The sequence below is a fragment of the Bombus flavifrons genome, chromosome 9 (genome assembly GCF_040668555.2).
Source record: "Bombus flavifrons isolate JBK064 chromosome 9, iyBomFlav1_principal, whole genome shotgun sequence".
NCBI lineage: Eukaryota > Metazoa > Arthropoda > Insecta > Hymenoptera > Apidae > Bombus > Bombus flavifrons.
This window is the reverse complement of record NC_138450.1, coordinates 14,126,703-14,146,517: the sequence shown is the minus strand read 5'-3', so window position 1 is coordinate 14,146,517 and position 19,815 is coordinate 14,126,703. Positions and strand designations below refer to the sequence as shown.

General features: G+C 37.0%; 3 protein-coding genes across 7 annotated transcripts in view; all 3 read left to right on the top strand.

The window, feature by feature from the left end:
• Ptp36E (protein tyrosine phosphatase 36E) overlaps positions 1–5,054 on the top strand; it is a 111,564-nt gene extending 106,510 nt beyond the window's left edge. For all 5 annotated transcript variants that reach the window (XM_069120871.1, XM_069120870.1, XM_069120869.1 and 2 more), the window contains 7 exons: positions 1,567–1,727; positions 1,852–1,987; positions 2,468–2,717; positions 3,248–3,324; positions 3,672–3,911; positions 4,245–4,589; positions 4,915–5,054. In XM_069120871.1, the coding sequence (XP_068976972.1) occupies positions 1,567–1,727; positions 1,852–1,987; positions 2,468–2,717; positions 3,248–3,324; positions 3,672–3,911; positions 4,245–4,589; positions 4,915–4,995 (1,290 nt within the window). In that variant the 3' untranslated portion in view covers positions 4,996–5,054. The remainder of the gene's footprint in view (positions 1–1,566; positions 1,728–1,851; positions 1,988–2,467; positions 2,718–3,247; positions 3,325–3,671; positions 3,912–4,244; positions 4,590–4,914) is intronic.
• A 37-nt stretch (positions 5,055–5,091) lies between these two features.
• Positions 5,092–12,355, top strand: LOC138183635 (enolase-phosphatase E1). Its single transcript, XM_069120865.1, has one exon. It carries the CDS (start codon positions 5,092–5,094, stop codon positions 8,050–8,052), a length of 2,961 nt encoding a protein of 986 aa, XP_068976966.1. The 3' UTR covers positions 8,053–12,355.
• Positions 12,356–16,941: 4,586 nt separating this feature from the next.
• On the top strand, positions 16,942–19,745 carry LOC138183641 (spermatogenesis-defective protein 39 homolog). Its single transcript, XM_069120883.1, has 9 exons — positions 16,942–17,482; positions 17,557–17,713; positions 17,845–18,026; positions 18,101–18,237; positions 18,306–18,333; positions 18,397–18,541; positions 18,617–18,858; positions 18,950–19,126; positions 19,200–19,745. Exons 1-9 carry the CDS (start codon positions 17,408–17,410, stop codon positions 19,323–19,325), a joined length of 1,269 nt encoding a protein of 422 aa, XP_068976984.1. The 5' UTR covers positions 16,942–17,407; the 3' UTR covers positions 19,326–19,745.
• Positions 19,746–19,815: the final 70 nt, after the last annotated feature.

Below are 19,815 nucleotides of genomic sequence, written 5' to 3'. Positions count from 1 at the left end.
TGGATCTTAGCGTTTTCCATTGGAAGTATTTCAATGTTGCAGTTACTTGCTGTTCCCCATAGTTGGATTCCGTGGGTCCAGACAGGTTTTATTACAGTCTTATAGAGGGTAATTTTATTCCCTGTGTTTAGTTTGGAGCGTCGGCCAGGTAGAAAAATATAAACACGAAATCATCATCGCATATGGCATCTACCACAGTCGTAGAACAACAAGAGCGTTACTCTTTGTTTAAACCCTGGGAAATTGATTTTCTATCTAGTTGGAAACGTTCGAAGAAGAAGTTTCATAAAGTAATCGTATTCGATACGATGGAATATAGTGGATCGAAGCATAGAATTGCCCTCTCATCGAGAAAAGAAAAGCCTCGTTTTGATGCGTTACTATAGACGTTCGCTATAAATCGCGATAAAAGCGAGGCAATAATCGGTCTCGAGATTTACTGGCGGCGGAAAATTTAATACGCCGCCGCTCCGTTGCAATCTCATTCCGTGAATAGCGAAGGGTACATAATGCTCGACAAGCAAGGAACATCCTAAACGGGACAAGATTGTCGTCGAGTAGCATTGTTGCGTCATTGTGCGTGATAATTCCTCAGGGAGCATAATTCAGCACTCGGTTGCTGCGTCGTGTGAATGCGCTACAGGAACTCGGTAGTTTAGCTTGGTTTCGTGAACTTTGTGTTCTGCAATATGAAACGCGCTATAGTTGATATAATAGCGAATCTTCGTGAAGAGAGAGAGAGAGAGAGGGAGAGAGGGAGAGAATATTGGATAATGGACGATACAGAGGTGACGAAGTTAAGATAGAACTAATTTTTACAGAGTGGTTCAAAGTAAAAATTATAAAACATTTTATGTATTTTGGAGATTGGAGTAACGAACTTAGGGTATTAGGTATAAAGTAACGAAATACGAAATATTTCATTTTGAATGATAATATTTTATTTGAATTTTTGTTTCTGTTTAGAAAGAACTGTAAGCTGAACAGTTAGTTTATGTCACACATTGGAAATTAGAAAAGCTGTTGGAAATCTTCAAGGCGAATTCAAAGGCTTGACTATGACGAAACATGATTTATTCATCAACTTGACTGACATGGATGTAACTTATAACGGAGAGCCGTTTAAAATTCGAGCTGCGAGAGTTAAACTGCCGACGACGCGTACGCATTATCTCGCTTAAAATATCTCGAATTTATAACGATAGCGAAATATTTTAATCGCGCATTAAAGTGCGAAAAATTTCTCTAACGTTGCTGCTTCGTGAATAATTTTCACGACGAAACTGTCGATATTTCGCGCGAAATAAACGCGAGAACGTAACAGCGAAATCGCCGATAGGTTGAAATAATTCTCTGCAGACTTTCAAACGTGATAAACATCAAATTTTTTCAAAATTCCTTTACCAAAAATAAAAATGTAAACCACTTCGAGTCCCGTCAAATTCACTTCCCATCATTTAGAAGCTCGATAAAGTTTCCGAAAGATCGAGCTAAATAGAAAATAGAAAATGGAAAGATACAAAAAGGGGATAAAGGTAAAGACAAAATTATTATTCGACGTTTCAGGAAGTCACGGAAGAACGAACGTTATTGCAATTCCACTACACAGAATGGCACTCGCATACGTGTCCATTCGGAAACGCGGTTTTAGAGTTCCGTCGACGCGTGAGAGCGGTAGTCGGTTCCACCATAAAGAACGAGTCTGGACCTATGGTGGTCCATTGCAAGTAAGTATATCCATCGATATGAATTTCGATGGTTTCGTGTAATTTCCAATTTGATAGCTTACGATGCTTTCCAATCTGATAAATCGTTTAACGAAAGAAACGTTATGTTTTTGCAAAAATAAAGCGATGGTGGTGGAAGATCAGGCGTGTACCTGGCGATAGATGCGAATATGGAATTGGCCGAGGAAGAAGATGCCTTCGACGTCTTTGGCTATTTGAAAAAGTTGCGGCAAAGCAGAAGAGGACTTATCGAGAACTTGGTAAATTCATAATATCGATCGTCTTCTTATTTATGGTTTCGTTCGAGCGACGAGAGATAAGACGCTGGTTTAAGGAGATCGAGCTTCGCTTTTTCACGAGTTCTGTTGATTCCACTGTTTATCGCAATATATAGATTATTGGAATCTCTAGAAAAAGTTTCTTATGTTTATTCGAATAATTATTATTTTGTTATTAGTACCAGTTCTATTCTTCATTATTATTATATTAGATGTTTTACAATGAATTTTTCATTCAACGGTGATTTCCTTTTATATCCTATGCTCTATTATAAATATTCAAATTATCTTCAAAAACAGTATGAATATTTCATAAGAATTATAGTCTGCCAATCACGAATTATGAATATTTCGTATTATTTATAAAAAAAAAAAAAAATAAAAGAGACGGAAAATAGCTAATAACATGTAAACATCGATGTTACCCAACATTTTACAATAATCAGATTTATTATTATGCAGGAACAATATAGATTCGTGTACGACACGCTGGAGGAGTTTGTGGTGTGTGGCATCTCGTGGTTTCCGGTCTCAGAGTTGTCGCAACGTCTTAAACAGAAGAGCGTAAAAAATCCAATAACTAAAATGAATGAATATCAGCGGGAATATCAGCAAATTTGTAAGCAGACGCCGCGCTTTACGATCGGAGATTGCGCTGGAGGCCACAGGGCTGATAACAGGGAAAAGAACAGAGACGTGTTGGTTGTGCCGCGTAAGTTTCCACCGATAAAACATCGTATAAATGTTTTTCCGATGAACGAAAAAAGAAAGGAGACGCTTTTACTACATTGTAAAAATTGCATGTCGCGCATATGCGGATACTGCGTTAGAGACTCTATATTTCATCTCCCTATCAACTTTTATATCTTTTTCAGAAACTATACGGGGGATATTTATAAACAGATATGAATTTGTTACTCGTATTATACATAGATTCCAGACGTGAACTTTCTTGTGTACCTTATACTTGCATTTTTCAAGCTATATCTTTGAAAAAAAAGGAGCATACACTTGTTTTTCTTTTTGGAAATGAAATAATTGGTGATTTTGGAAGAGTTATATTCCACACGTTGGGATCTTTATCGTGTTATATTTCTTTATGTCAGAAAAATATAAAATTATTTCGAAATATAATGCGTAAACGTCCCTTCTACGTGTGTGTATATGTGTATAAATAATGGGTGTAATATTTAACGCGAGCCGATCATATCTTTATTCATGAACTAATATTTCTCACTTTAGCTGACAACTTCCGACCATACCTCACCAGCTTCCAGGGTAACAGTTACACTGACTATATAAATGCTGTCTTCGTGGACGTAAGTGTACAATCTATATATCTAAACGTTTCGCGTCGATATTCCAATCTTCTCTAATAGTTGATTCTTCTATTGTAATAAAACTTTGTGTATTGTTTTCCTACAATTAGAGATTAACGGAGGTTTATTCAAATTCCCATATAAAAGGTTCTTCGTTATCCTCTCTGATAAAAATTACATTTCACCCAACGCGCACCATATTTAAACTCCACCTAGAACCAAATTACTATATAGGGAAAGATGTTTTCTTTCGTCGATCTTCATCCCACGTCCGCTCTATTATATAAACTACCGTTCATTTCCTGCGAACATCGTCGTTTTTTCTCTTAAATGATCGTTCTCGACAGGGTTACACGAAGCCCAGGGAATACATCGTAACGGAATGGCCTCTTCGACACACGTGCGGTGAGTTTTGGTCCCTGGTTTACGATTACGAGTGTTCAGCCGTGGTGGTACTCTGCGTACCTCCCCCAGGCTCCACCAACTTCCCCAGTTTCTGGCCCGAGGGAAAACACTCCAAGAAATACGGACCCGTTTTTACGATTGATCACATCAGCCACAACCACTACACGAACATCAAGACCTGGGTGAGAAACAGCTTGCTGCTCTTTCTTTTACACGCTTTGAATTCTCTCTACGGAGTTTGAGAAGACATCTAAAAACATTTTCTTGGGCAATCTAGTTTTCTAACTAGTACGGGTTGCCGGATCGAGATTCGAATCCGAATCCTTCGCTTACTAGGCTGGTGCTTTCCCAAATTAAGTTGTCCACGCCATCGAACAAAATATTTTCTCTCAAACTCTTGAAGTCTCGAGTGGCTACCGCCTGGAATATAATATATAATTTTTATTCAACCTCTCACCGGCGTTTGAATACGATTTGGACGATAGATTCTAGAAAATAATCATATCGTTCTGTAGATTTTTAGGATAAACAAGAAAATCGTGTCACTGACCGAGCTGATGGCAGGCGTGAAAGCACCACCGAAGACGGTTCAGTTGTTCCAACTGACGTGTTGGCCTATGGGTCACAAAGTTCCAACGTCGACAAACAGTCTGGTCGAGTTGATGAATATGGTCGAGAGGTGGAGGCAACGAACCGACTATGGACCGGTCGCTGTGGTCTCCCCAGATGGCAGAAGTCGTTGCGGTGTATATTGCGCCGCAAACGCGTGTATAGAACAAGTGATTCAACATGGGGAAGTGGACATTTTCCAAGCAGTTAAAACTGTACGCAGACATAGACCTCAGCTTGTCGAGAACATGGTGAGTGGTTATGAGCGAAGCAAGTTACTCGGCACATTCACTTTTTCGACTTTTAACTGTCGCGAGTTCCAAATTTAAAAAAGGATATTGCTTCGAATTGTTGCGTATACTATCCTTTAACGATAGTTTTGTAATTCTGTTGTCGATCAACAGAAATGAACTAAAAATCAATTAAAATCGAACGACAAGTATCTGTGTACGATACAAAATTGTCCATATTTTCTACCTGTTAAACCTGTCTTAAGATTCCATTTAAAAAGAAGGATTATTTTTCAAGTTACAAACAATTTAATTATCATTTAAATCATGCTCGAAACTGTTGCAGACCGAGTACAAATATTGTTACGACCTGGTGCTACATTACGTGCTCCACTACCTGAACAAGGACATGAACGAGAAAAAGTGAGAAAGCGAGTTGAGGGACGAGCTGTGGTTCATTGAGTTCGGTCGCGGGGCGGCGCTGCCGTTGACTCCGGAGGAAGCCCCGGCGGACGGGGAGCCAATGGTCCCGTGCGCCCAGGGTCGCGTCATCGTCGAAACGGCGCGTCCGGCGCTTCCGTATTTCGCCACGTGTACCAGTTATCGTCGACAAGTGGCGATAACCAGCACCCCGATCGAGATAGCCAGTATATCTGGTACGTTCTCGAGTACCACACAGACCGATCAACAGTCAACGGGTTCTGGCAGCAACAGAGGCGCCATCAGTAAGATCCCGATGCTTCCGGCTCACAGTACCGCGGCCAGACCAGAAGACCTCGGTGTAACGCCCTGGTACCTCGAGGATTACCCTACCATAGATTCCTCGCCGGGGCCCATGGGCGATCGGAGCTCGTATCCCTCGTACTCGCACATGGACACGGAAACGAAGCCGGAAAGCACGTCCACGAGGAATAGCAGCATCGACAGCGAGGTACCACGACCTGGTCCAGCGAGTACCGCACCTAGGAAGGCGTACATGGATCTGAGAGACGCTATCGCTCTGCTGGACGAAACCTGCCCGAACCAGGAGCCCAGTCCGTCCCTCACGCCGAGAACACCCAGGACCCCGTTAACGCCACACCCGAGGAATAAACGGGCGCGATCTAAGAGCAGCGACAACTCATCGAACTATAGCAGCGAGAAATTAAACGATCGATCGTTCGAGAAAGAGGGTAAGGAGAAGAAGAGACCGTTTTTGAAGAAGATCGGCATCTCGAAGACGGAGGACAAGCCGTTCCTGGCGAAGCTTGCGCCTAAGATAACAGGCAAGCCTTACTTGGAGAAAATCGGGCCTAGCAAGGCGGTGGAGAAACCTTTCTTGGACAAAATTGGCTCGTCGAAGACGTTGGATAAATTTATATTCGATACTCCGCGTTATGAAAGGTGGGGCGTTAAGAATGAAACGTGTGTGGAGGAAACAACGACGAAGACCGAGGAAACGAAGAAGGCGGAAGAGAGAAGAGTTCAGAAGAACATGAGAGCGGAGCAATCGTTTGACGTTCAACGTAGAAGGTCTGCTAAAGGTCCTTTGTTGAAGATGTATTCGTTCGAAACCGAGGATCTAGAATCGACTGTGCAAGTAAAGGAACTTCGAGATCCTCTCAGAGGTGCTTCTTTGGACGATGTCCTGGACTCCGGGCCTAGCTCTTTGCCATTGGATACTACCACCACGACGGAAGAGTCGCCTAAATTGGAAACAAAGGAACGGGCTAGCAATGGAGCTGAATTGCTCATGTGTCGCGTTACGACTAGCGAGGAAATCATTTTTACTAACGCAAGTGTCAGTTCTGATAAAGAACTGAATAGCTGGGACAATTCACCAAGAAAAAGATGGCTGCTGAAGAGAGATCCATCGACACCAAGGACACCTATTCATCGAAAGGTGATCCAAAGCTCCCAGGCCGTTGAACAGACGCAAGATAGCGTTCCCAATTCGCCAGTGAAACGTCCAATCTCGTCTGTTCTGCCAGATCAAAATGAATCACAAGCTGACTCATCGGAGAAAAATATTTATTCGCCAATGAAGACCAGAAGACAGACGTATGAGGACCTGCTGGACAGGGATGGCAAGGATCAGGGTGAAAAACCTAGCAAACAGGCGCAGTTTGAGAGAAGAGGCATTTCTTCGGATAATCTTTTGTCCAAGGATCGCTCTATCGCTTCTCTTGGATACCAAGAAAGAGACCATGTCGAAAAAACTAGGGAAGCATCGTCAGAGGATTCTCTGGCGCATAGGATAGGTCAGGAGTATTCCAGAGAAACGTTCAAACAGCTTCAGGATAAATTTAAGTACCACGAAATTCCTACTGAAACGTACGCAGACTTCAAAAGACGCACAAGAGGCAATGTTCAGAGCATAATTGGAAGGCAACAGGAACGACTAAAAGCGAATAACATCGTACCGGATGCTCGTGACAAAAGTCCCAAGGATCCTACGTCAAAAACAGACGAAGCGTCAAAGTCGGTAAGTTCGACTCCCGCTAAGATGGAAACAGATTCGACTTCGGAAAGCAAGAACGAAGTGGTACGAGTCCATGGAGGTACAATTAGGTCTGTACTGAAGAAACAACAGGGAATAGATCATCCCAGTGATCAAGACTCGGATACTAATTCATCCATAAGGCGACCAAAGAGAAGGATCTTCCACGAACCGTCACAAGAGACGATGGACTTGCTGACTGAGCTAAGAAAGGTGAAAAGTTTGCTAAAGACTCCGTCATGGGAGAAAGAGGATCTTGAACTGGATAAAAAACCAGTTCGACAGCCTAAGCGTATTCTGCTGACTGACAAGGAATTCTGTCTGTCTGTTGAACGGGAAAATAGTATTCGCCGTCCATCGAGGGTGATCAATTCCCTAGAAAGAACAGAGGAAGGACAGCTCGATAGGAAGCAAGAGGAAGATCGGCAAAAAGAGAAGGAGAAAGAGGAAGAAACGAAGGAGTCCGATGGAGGAATTCCTGGCCCGGCTCTGTTTGAGAAGAAGTGTTTGTCGTTGGACTACGCCGACGAGGAAAAACCACAGAAACCAGAAGCTAGAGCTATTTCTTTGGCTTCTGCCAGGAATTTGCCTTCGGAGGTTGAGGAAGCGGTCGATTACTCGAATGTAGCGTTGATATGCGACTCCAAAAGCTATTCCTCCGATGTTTTCAACACTCCATCGGATGAAACTAACGAGAAAGAGCGCGGCAGCGACTCGGAGAAAAACGTTCCGAAGAATATGAGCCAGAATCACTGCGCTGAAGTCGATATCGCTATTCCTATCGATCAGAAGGCAAGCAGTCCGAAGGGTAGGGTTCAGATTCAGGGTAGGACTAGCGATCTTTACGAGATCATATCCCCGAGATCAACGCCATTCCGAGTAAAAAAGCGACTCGGGAAGATCTCTGTCGAGGAGACGGTCAAGCCGGAGAGTTTCACCCTAGGTTCTAAGGTCGACTGCCGATCCACCGTTGCCCAGAAACGGACCAAGTGCTTCCCTTTATAACGCACGCCGACCTGCCAGTGGGCGAAACGCTCTCTGACGACGTCCTGTGTTTGGCGTTCACTCTGAACGAAATTCGGGCCGAGAGTAATGGCAAATCTGTTGGTCGTATCGTTTAACTCTTCTGATAAAGATGAATGGTGAGATTGATTTTGGAGATTTGGAGAATTGTAATATGGATGGTTGTAGACTGCTTCCGAGTCCATCTTTAATTCTCGAGTACTGTTTTTTCGCTGTTTAAACAAATCTCTCTTTTTTAACAGTGATCATGATAACAATAAGTTGTTCCGAGATTGCAAGATGATTATTTACGAGGAATTTCTGAATTCTGACAAGTGCTTCTGGTTATTGATCGTTAAATACAGCGATTCCGCCGCGGTTGTTAAGAATAAATTTAATTTGATAAATAACAAATGTGTTATAAAAAATTAAATGACGAATATCAGGAGGGTTAACATGGCCTGGTGTACTGCCACGCCCTTATCTCGTTCTCAATTTCTATCAGGGCGAAAATAGCAATCAACGTTCGCAGTTGTTCTTGGGGATAATCATACGAACTTAAATTCAACTCTCGTTTCTTTTTTCTTCTTTCTTTTGCCGATAAACGCAATCAAAAAGTACATAAGCAGGAGGATAATATTTGCTAAGAAACTATCGAGGAGAAGTTATCTAAATTTTTGATTTTCAATAAAGTTATGATTTTCGGAACGTCCATTTTCTCCAAGATGCAAGCGATTAGAGATGGAGAGAATTTCCTTAAGGCTCGAGAGTCGTCAGTGCTTCACACTTACGCAGATAATATTCTAAAAACGCATCCCGACCACTTTTTACCCGACGTTTCGCGATAGGAAACGGCTCGAAGAAGCTCGACAGATCGACGCGAAATTTTCCACGCAGTGTATTATATCCGAACATCCGACAACGACGAAAAAACGGTGTCGCGCGCACACTTCCGCCTGTCGAGCAGTGCCTTGTTCGTGGATATATTTATTTAGACAAAAATGAGAAAAAACAAAAAAACGAAGAAAAGATTAAGCGAAAGAATTACGAAGAATCCTATCGAACGATAATTAAGTAAAAATGAAGAAAAAAAGAGAAAAAAATCACAAAAAAAGAAATATATATATATATAATATATATTCCGACTGCGGGCCGGATTTTCTGAATGGGTCCATGGAGTTGTGCTTTCGATTACGCGCATCACGAATGTTCTTCGACGAATTTTTGAGAAAAAGGAAACTTTCACTAAGCTTCCGAAATTATATGCGAAAGCAGAACGACGTAGAAACGCGAATTTGTACTCTTTTCAAAAATCTATTTGGATGAAAAACTTCGTTCAAGTTAGTTATGTTGCTTGAATTCGACGGATCAGTAATAAGACTTTAAGTTTGAATTCATACAAGTCGAGTTACTTAACTTTCAATTCGATAATTTGACTTTAAGTGAATATTTCTAATGGAAAATAGAGGAGGGAGCAGTTGTGTACGTAAATGAAACGTTAATTATATAATTATAAACATAATTTGTAAAATCCATAAGTATAATTGTAAACGTAATTTGTAATCTATCCTGTGATGTATATCGTATAACGTAAGGCAAAATCACCTCAATGGAGATTTAAAGCTGTTCTAGTAAGAAGAAAGTAAATGGTATAAAATCTCGCGTCCGCGAGCAAACTTCGATTTACTCGAATTTGAATTGTTTGAACGTGGGTAACTCGGCTAATCTGAACGAAGTTAAAGGGACGATCGTGAACAGAAGAGACTAGGAAATCTCGCGAGAGAGTGCAACTCCCACGCTTGCCAAGCCTATTCCCTGTTCGGCGAAGCGCGTGACGTTTTAACGACGTAAAGAAAAACGTAATATATTATATTGTATCGGAGAATAACAGATTGTTACGTTCCTCTTATAATTTTCTAGAGGTAGATAGGATTGATAAACGACACTCAATGGAATAATACGGAAAGTAAAGAATAAATGTAGATATATAAATATAAATATATATATATATATATATACACAGGCAAAAAATACAATGACACGTAAGGAAAAAAAAAAAAGAAAAAATGGTACATACTATCGTTACTCCGATGGAATATTTGTACGTATTCTATATACTATATATATATTATATATATGACTATTAGAGACTAAAGCGAGTTGGTATATATGTATATATATACTTGCCACGTGGTGTATACGCGTATGTATATATAAATATATATATAGAAGCGTATGTGTACCTAAATAGGTGTACTTGTACGGATCCTATAGTTGACGAAATGTGCCAAACAAAGATACGATTTATTGTATGTTATGGAGTTACTTTTATATACATATATTTATACAGAGGGTTTGCGTAAAGTATATAAAACCCCGAATTGAAGATTCTTAACGTATTCTAAGTGTAGAGAAACTCTGTCAATGTGGCACGCGGCGTGAAATACGTCGTGCCCTTTTGTTTAACCGATGTACAGGATGGTCCACTTATTACGATCCTGTCAAATATCTCTTTTATATTTAAGGAGAGAGAAAGCGAGAAATATCCATAATACCGACAATACCAATAGGCTGAAAAGTTATTTGAAATATAATTTACAAAAGGTACGATCTATCGCAATTAAATATTCAATCGATTCAATTGGCATATAGAAATTCTTAATTCCCACGTTTGCAATTCAATGTGAAATTTTAAGCGATCAACGCCATACGATTATATTAATACCGAATAATTAATTTATTTACGTTAATCGTTGACCATTGCTTTTCTCGTTCGAAAAACTGCAACCACCGATAACAAAAGATAACAGTGTCTTTTTTAATAAATTCTAGCTACAGAGTATCAACCACGAGAAAGCTCAAATTATAGCCAATTTTAATCGACGAGTGAACTCGCGTAAACCTGAGTTCATCTCGCCAGACATTTGCCTTCGTAAAGTTTTAAAAATCGTCGTTCTTCGCCGTCTATCTTGTTCGTTGTCGAAAACGGAGTATATTTGAAGTGATCGTGGTTTATGGACTATCCTCCATATATATGCGTATATATAATAAACGAATGTGTATGTGAGTAGAATAATAAGAGAGCAGAAAATTCGCGCAGTGTCGGTAGAACAGATATTAATCGAGCTCAAACATCGTCTTCGATTCGAGGAATTATAGATTTTGAAGAAAACGCTCTGTATCGTTACGTGAGCGCGGACGCATCCACACGATCGTAGGTGTTTAAACGCGCGTGTAACAAGTACACGCGAATTGTCCATTGCACAGGTGAAGGTGCGCGTGCAGATTACGTGTACACGTTCGTGTACCTATATGAGCGGATATCGTATATGGTACTTACACGTACACGCATTCTCATCGACTATAATTTTATTTAAAAATCACTATCCACCCGTGGTACTCGTTGTTTCTCCGTCACTTTACCCCTTTTTCTTTCGACGTACTAAAATTTAGAAAATCATAGAAATTTCCTATTTTAACGTCTCTACGATAATCGTCGGATCGATTAAGGAATCTTTTGCTGAAATTATTATTTTTTATCGTAAGATCGTCGTAACTTAGTTTCTTTGATTATTCTCCGACTTTTAAAATAATTGGTGAAATAATCGAATAATATAGTTTCTTCTCTGTTTCCTCGGTCTTTTTTCTTTTTAATTATAGAAATTTAATTATAGAAATTCGGTCATTTTGCGTGAAGAAACTTAATTCGTTATCAGAGTTAAGGTTTTTCTTATCTGATACGACGGTAAAGTGTATCGTTGATCGATTCGTACGAATCTGTTACAATTAAAAGCAACGAGTACCTACTTGCTCGTATGAAACATAATTCACGATTTTCTTGTTCGGTAAACCCCGTGCAATGCGCATCGTTTACGTTCGACAAAGTGCAATCAAAAAACATGGTGAGGCAGGGTTCGCGTTCTAATTCGGGGCATAAATCGTCCAGACTCGTTCTTAACTTGGAAAAAGTGAGAGGAACATCACAACAGCTATCCGTCCATCTTATCGGCTGTCCATGCTCTTCGTCTGTGTGTGTACCGCTAGGAATGCGTGCTTCTCGTCTACATATATAGTTGTCTATGTAGAAACATCCTTTGCCTTGCCATAACAAGATCGGATGAAATTGAGAATGATAATCGAAGAAAAGTTATTTTCATTTATAAGAAAGACTTGAATAGATGCTGCACTATTTAAGAGAAATTTAAAGATCACGTGATGTAGCAGAAGAATATAAATTTGAAAGAATATCAAGAAAATTTACAAACGGAGTATTCCTCTAATAATTACGAAGAAAAGAATTTTTTTTCAACAAAGGTTATATGATAAGTAAAAAAAAAAATCTTCAAAAACTGATAGACGAAAATTACTTTTCAAATACTTTCTTTCGATGTACTCGGAAACTAATTAAAAATCATCGTACAAAGTTTCATCGACTCTTTCGGGTCTTGAAATTTGATTTTCAAAATGAAAAGTTTCCATACTTCTGGTGCTGAAAATTTAGATAAAAGATTATTTAGAATTAGCAAATAAAAAGAACATTCCTCAAGGATAATCTATGTCAGGCACAGAGGACCAGAAATGAAAATGAATTTTGCTTCAATAGGCGACAAATCGAATCGTAGATATTCGGAAGAAAAGCAACGTAAGGTAGATGAAAAGCACGCAGATCCGTTCTAAAGTATTAAAAGACACAGATGAAAGATTCGCGATGAGTAGAGATCGTTATATTCGGGTTTTAAACTAAGTACGTTTCTTTCTCGCGGGCGAGATTTTAGTGGCCGAGAACGAAACCCTAAACACGTCCATTCGTCACGGTCGCATGCATGAACTTTTAAAGTTTTATTGAAGAAGAATTTATGGGCCGTATTAGAAAGTTAGCCGTACGATTTTCTTATTCCCGCTGGAAATTTTCGCGCTCGAATGAATTTTAACGATTTTACGCCCCAATCAATCGGAGATTGTTTTTATTCGATTATTCTATCACATTTTACCGGAGATTTTATCGAGCTTCGTTGCTACGAAAAAATAACGAAGTTTCTTTTAAAAAAGAAAGGATTTCTTTTCTTTTCTTTATTTTTTTTTTTTTTTTTTGTTCGTTACTCCTGACGAATTTTTTCTATCGTTGTTTGGCCGAATGGTTGCTAATGTTTTAATATTTCAAGGGAAAGTGGAATATCGAAGTGTGGTATTATAAAAACAGGAAAGATTTTGATATCGAATGATTGGATAGTTGTTGTTACACTAAAATATATAGTATATTTTATTTGTTGTAAAAGAAAGATAATATATGAATGCACATGTGAGACAACGGAGAAGCTTTTGAAACGTAAACGTACGAATACTTGGACTAATCGACAATATGATGGAAATGACCTAACGTTTAATGTTTCTTTCAAGCTCGTTGAAAGCATGTACAGATTTATTAGATTTTTTAAATGTTGAATGTTTATGTTGTCCAATTGAAACTGTATTCTAAGCGAACGAATCTCTTGCAAGATGTACTAGACTTGAAGATACGTATTGTTCGAGCGTCGAGTATTTAAATTACGCGCGCAATTCACAAGCCGAATCTCGGAACTTTGGACGCGTATGTCTTTCAGATGATGATTGTTCTTTTTTTTTTTCATATGCGATTTTTGGCAATAAAATTGAACGTCTCGTTTTACGTGTATGGTAACGTCCAGAAATCCCTATTTCTATGGTAAATGCCAAAGAATTAAAAAATACGGAAACAAGACAGAAATGCAGTAAAACGGAGGAACGACGTATCTCTGCCTTTTTTCTTTTTCTTAAAAGGGACATTATCTTTCTTCGAGTAGTCGGAAACGTCTGATTGCAATTCGTATATATGAGAAAATACATTTTTAACGTTCTACTGCTCTATTCGAGTCAATAAAATCTTCATCTAAATATTTTTTCCTTCGTCTTCTTTTTTTTCTTTTTTTATTTTAAGATATCATACATCGCTTAAATAAAGTTAAATTAAAAAACACTTAGTCCCGCTCTGTAAGCGTCGTTCCTCTTATTGATAATTAACAAACACTTTGATTATAATTTTCGAAAAAATGACGAACGAAGCAAGAATATAGCGTGCTCGTGTAATTTGTAAAAATTCCACTAAACAAAAATGAATTTCATAAATCTGACTGTCACCACATGACGAACGCGTAAATTTTCTAATCTGCTAATCTGGTTAACTGCTTACGACGAAATGAAAATTTGTAATGCGGGTTCGTCACAAAAGTGAAGAGAAATTAATTTTTATTAGATATAATTATTAATCAGATTCAAGTGAATTTGATTGTAATAAGAGTATTGGTATTTTTGCATTGTTAATATCACGTAATTATAATATATAATATAGCGATACACGTAAAATGAGATTGCAATGCGAAATAAAAAGAAAAAGAACGATGTTGTCGCGAATCAAGTGACAGGATGAATTTTTTAAAGCACAAGACGTTAAAGCGTTCAAGAACTCATTTTCACCAAGTTTGTCATATTTGCAATTTCTCCCTTCCGTGCATCGTTTTGCCCGAAAAAGTACGAAATGCCATGAAAAAACGTTGAGAACGAGTTCTAAATGCAATCCATTTATCGAACTGACATTAAATGGCGAGCGAATGAGCGACGTTTTGTAAATTGTGTGATAAGTGATTTAAATAAAAACACGATGTGGTACATTTTGTGTAACATTGGTACATTGTTGTAAATAATAAATAGATCGTATGTTGTATTGCGGCTATTCCGTTTATCCCCACCCCCTTGTTAAAATCTACAGTCTAATCGTAATTCTACATTTAATAATTTACAATGTAATGACATACATATTGTGATATTTCAATGAAAAACTCACGTTACAAAATACATTTTATAGAATATCTTACAGTTGTGGTAGAATGTGCCAGCTTCTGTAAAATCATATTTTTCTAATAGCTTACAAAATAGTGTTTCTTGAAGAATGAAAAAACATTTAAATGTTTAGTTGAATATTAGAAATAAATTTCGAATTTCGAGATTCAGAACTTTGTTAAAAAGTTCCTCCTTGCTACTTCTCATTAAAGGATTGGGATGAGTCATTCTAGGATCACTGGACAGGCCATTAGATGATTAAACAATTGATTACCTTTAAATAAACGTTTATTGAAATCTTTAGTAATGTACAAGATAGATAAATTATATAAATTATATAATTCTATTACTAATATTGGTATAACATAATTCAATAACGCTGCGTGTCTTATAATATTGTTATAAATTAATAATTTCGATTCTATTCCTAATTCTATTTAAAAATAATTGATATATGCAAAAATAACATACTTCCTAACCTCTAACTCAACAGGAAAGGGAACTAACAAGATCTATGGCTAACGAATGGCTTTGAACAGCGTGCAGATGTTCTCATTGCTAGATCGTCCACGAGTTGCGAGCGGTGATCCTTCCCACGATTCAAATTCCCGAATACCGGATCTATAATTTCGACTTGTTTCTACTTGCTCAATGGCAAAAAGAAATAAAATTAAGGAATTAATAGAATATTTAACTATTAATAAGAATTTATACTTAAGATCTTATATTCAGTAATAAAGGATGTTAGACTGATATAACTGTTAGAAATTTTATATACTATGAAATATACTAATATAACACAATGGTAACGCTAAGAATTAATTGGTAACTCAATGAAAATAGTAACGCACAAGAAATTACGTAACGAAAAAATAGAGCCGCAAAGTCCAATGATACAAACCCTTTTATATCCTGATTCTCGCCGTAGCGGAGAGGGTGACCTATGTACAGACGTAACTTTCCTTTTACTGAATTTTTGACAAATCGGTATTTCATAACCTAAAACGCAAAGTTCCATTTAATGTAACGATTATGCGGCGAACTGTTTTTCCAATCCACAATCAGCAGCATTACTGCAGGGTAAACCAGAGAGGAAATAAGAGTGCTCACGCTTATGAACCTGGTTGTTCTCAGACTAGTGCTGCACCATGCGGTCAAGTGCTGAAGTCAACTAAAGCTAGCATATACAAGAACCTATAAAATTAGGGATCTGTCTTGTTTGATTGCACACCAGCATAGACAAGAACCTATGGAGTTCCACGCTACAAGAACCTATTTAACTATATTGTTCTACGGAAAAGTTCATATCTGCTTTTCTATCCGAAATAGACAAGTATAACTAGATAAGAGAATGATAAAATCGCGTAATAATGATTTATGTTAATAAAAATATAATTCTAAAACAGTTAAAAATAAAAAAAGGTAACTAAATAAAGGTAAAAATAAAAAAGTAGGGAAAGTATCTAACTTTAAACTTAAATACATAGGTTCTTGTATATCCTAACTTTAATTGACCTCAGCACTTCACCATATGGTGTATTGTGAGACAATTAGAACTATGGGCGTGAGCACTCCTTTTTCATCTCTGACTGGACAAAACAATAGGGAACACAAGACCATAATTTTGTGTCTCTTAAAGCAAGGTTTAACCATAAATAGAATTGTTTATGAATAAACAATGTGTACCTTCTTATAAAGTGTTATAAAAATTATACAAAATTCATTTCATTACTTCCATCATGTGTTACTTTGTTGAAATTGTTTTAACTATTCAAAATCAGCGCTCTATGTATGCTGGACAATACAAGAAACTTTCCATCCTCAAATCTGGAACTATCACCACCACAGGAGTTCCTAAACCTGTAAATACGACCGTGCCTTCGATGCTTTCGCCGAAGGGTGGCGTTAAATACAAAATTCTAATCCTAGTCTCGACACTCGCTAGGGAAACTGTCTGAAAATTGAGTCGTGTCTAATCGCAAAATATCAGCCTTGAAAGGTCAATATAGTTCGCGTTCTTGCGAGACAGAAATAAGTAGAGTGTCTCTGTCTCTGTCTGAGATATTCATAGAACTGGAATCTTCTTGCCTTTCATGTTGATTGATTTTTCACAACTAGTCACGACTCAATTTTTGGACAGTTTTCCTTAGGCTTTGGGTTTCGGTATATCGGTGTCGAAATTTGCTTATATGATAGTATATACGAATGTGATACGAATGCACATTTTCCTCTCGCCGTGCGTACGGACGTTTCTCCCACCAAAAGCATCGAAGGGAGAAATGTGCGTATAGTACGGCCATTTGACCGCTAGAGGCGGTAATTTGCGGAATGTACTTTTGGCTGAATTTCTTTCACGCTCATCGGTGACCTCCCTACTCACCTCTCTGGTTCCATAAATAATAATATGTTAGACTTGTGTCATACGTCGTCTATGATTTAATATCTGATGTTTCAGTGTAATAATTCATAAATATATAAATATTATTATTTAGACAGAATTGAAATCATGACTTCTGCTAAAGATGATGAAGATTTTTGGTACAGTAGCGAGAAACGATCTTTCTGTTTTGAAAATAACGAGGTTGAGTTCACAAAATTGCCATTGATAGTAATTTTTTGTCACTTTAACCAACAATTAATGATATTAAATAACAGGTGGATCAATTGTTTGGAGTATCAAAGACCGATACAGATAAATTATGGGCTGGTATCTCCAACACGTCGACTGCGGACGGATCTTTAAAATCTACTAATGATTATCAACCACTTAAGCCTATGTTATCTATTATCTCAGAAAAAACACTTTCTTGCAGTACGTCAGTAAAATCATACATAAATTAATTCTTGGTGCAGTTGCTTGAATTTTCATTATTTCCATTAACTGATAGGTTTGATACCAAAAACAAAGACATATATTATATGAGCACCTTTCACGTTTCATAGTTTTAGCTACGGATAAATTGCAAAATCTTCATCCAGAAACAACAGGTCTACAACCAGATATTACTCTTCGAAAAATTTTACTTGGTCAACCATATTCTTTGGAACAATATAAATCACTTGTCAGTAAAACTACCTTATTAGATGCAGCGATAATAAGTGGTGATGGAAACGCAATTTTAATAGTAATTTTTGGTTTCTACAATTTCCATAGTACCTTAAAATATTTTACATATTCTAAATAAAATAAATGTTGTAGATTATTTTATTCCTTACAAAAACTCTTAAACGGTCTTTAGTTCAGAGAATATTAGCAGAAAGGCCAGATGCTGTCAATGTTTATATAAGATATCTTTCCATAAGAATGCAAATAAATGAAATTATAGACATTTTAACGTATGTATTGCACTATGCATATTGCTATATTATTTTCTACATTTCTAATTAATTTGTCATTTTTACAGAATGCTAGGACAACCAATGGATGCAGCTGTAAGTTTTGATATAACAAAATTTTTAACTCTGCAAAATCACAGTAAATTCGTCCTATTTTAGATGAAAACTTTACACATTATCATAAAAAATACTCGAGATCCTGATAGATTACTAAACAAACTTCGAAATAGTTATAAAACACAATTTTCAACTTTAACTGATTGTAAAGAAGCTTTATTTGTCCAATCCTACATAAAGTTACTTGGTAACTATCTTTCTAGTATAATTTCAAGAATTTTGATAAATTATATATTAAGTAGATATCTTTTAATACTATTAGAATGGCAAATGGTAGCAAAAGTAATCGATGGAAATGAAGATATTGAACTAAATTCATCAGTTCTTGACTGTCTAAAACACGCGTGTAAAGGTCACTGGGATTTGCCAGAGGGTAAATTAATGTCTCCTACAATTTTATCTCAACAACATGATGTGTCTCCTAGACAGTATCAAAAGGTTGCATTAGAAGTTAAAGCAGCAGCTAAAGAATGGGATGATGTTGATCGATTACTTGTAACAAAGGCATGTTTTATATTAAAATTTTGTAAATTAATAATAATTAATGACATAAAAAAGTGGATAATGGAGACCATTGTTAATTTGTAAATACTAGGGATGGCTAGGAAGCAAAAAATTGCAAATTCATCTTCCTATCGAAGATGTACTAAAGATATTGCATAAAAATGGTGCACCTTTCGAGGTTCTCGAAAAATACTTAAAATATGTCGATAATATAGAGAGGCGATTGGAATTATCAAAAAATATGCATTGTTTTAGAATAGCAATTGATGTAAGTGTACAATTATTCGAATATTGGCACTAAGAAAAACTGACGTATTATAAATTTTATATCTTTTTCATAGATACTTGTACAACAAGCAGATCGTACGGCATTAATGGAATATAAAACAAAATTACAGCCTCAATCCGAAGAATATTTTTACGCGGAAAGCGCGTTACGATTGCCATCGGTTAAGTGGAAAAGCTAAAACTAATTTTATTTATATTATACTGTATTTAAATATTTATTACCCGAAAAACGTAACTATACATTTCCACAATTAATTTTTACTAATTTCCTTATAAAGTATATTTATATATAAATTACAGCGACTACAAAAAATATTTGTATATCAGTGTATTTATTGCAGAATTATATACCAATTAATCAAGTCCAAGTATATTGAATATCATTTGGTAATACTTCCGTATGACTAAAAATTTAGTACTGCGAAAATAAAATGTAGAATCTGATAAAAAAAACTAAGATAACTGTACCAAATTATGCATATAAATATTATTTAAATATTTATATATTTATAGAATACATGTAGTTGTAGTCACTGATACCTGCTAAAACCTGCCTTATCAGTGGATGCGATGATAAACAATAAATAAAAAAAGAAAAATGTGACTACAAATACTTTTTATAACCAGCGTATTTCGTTTATGTCGTTTCAAATATTCTCGAAGAATATT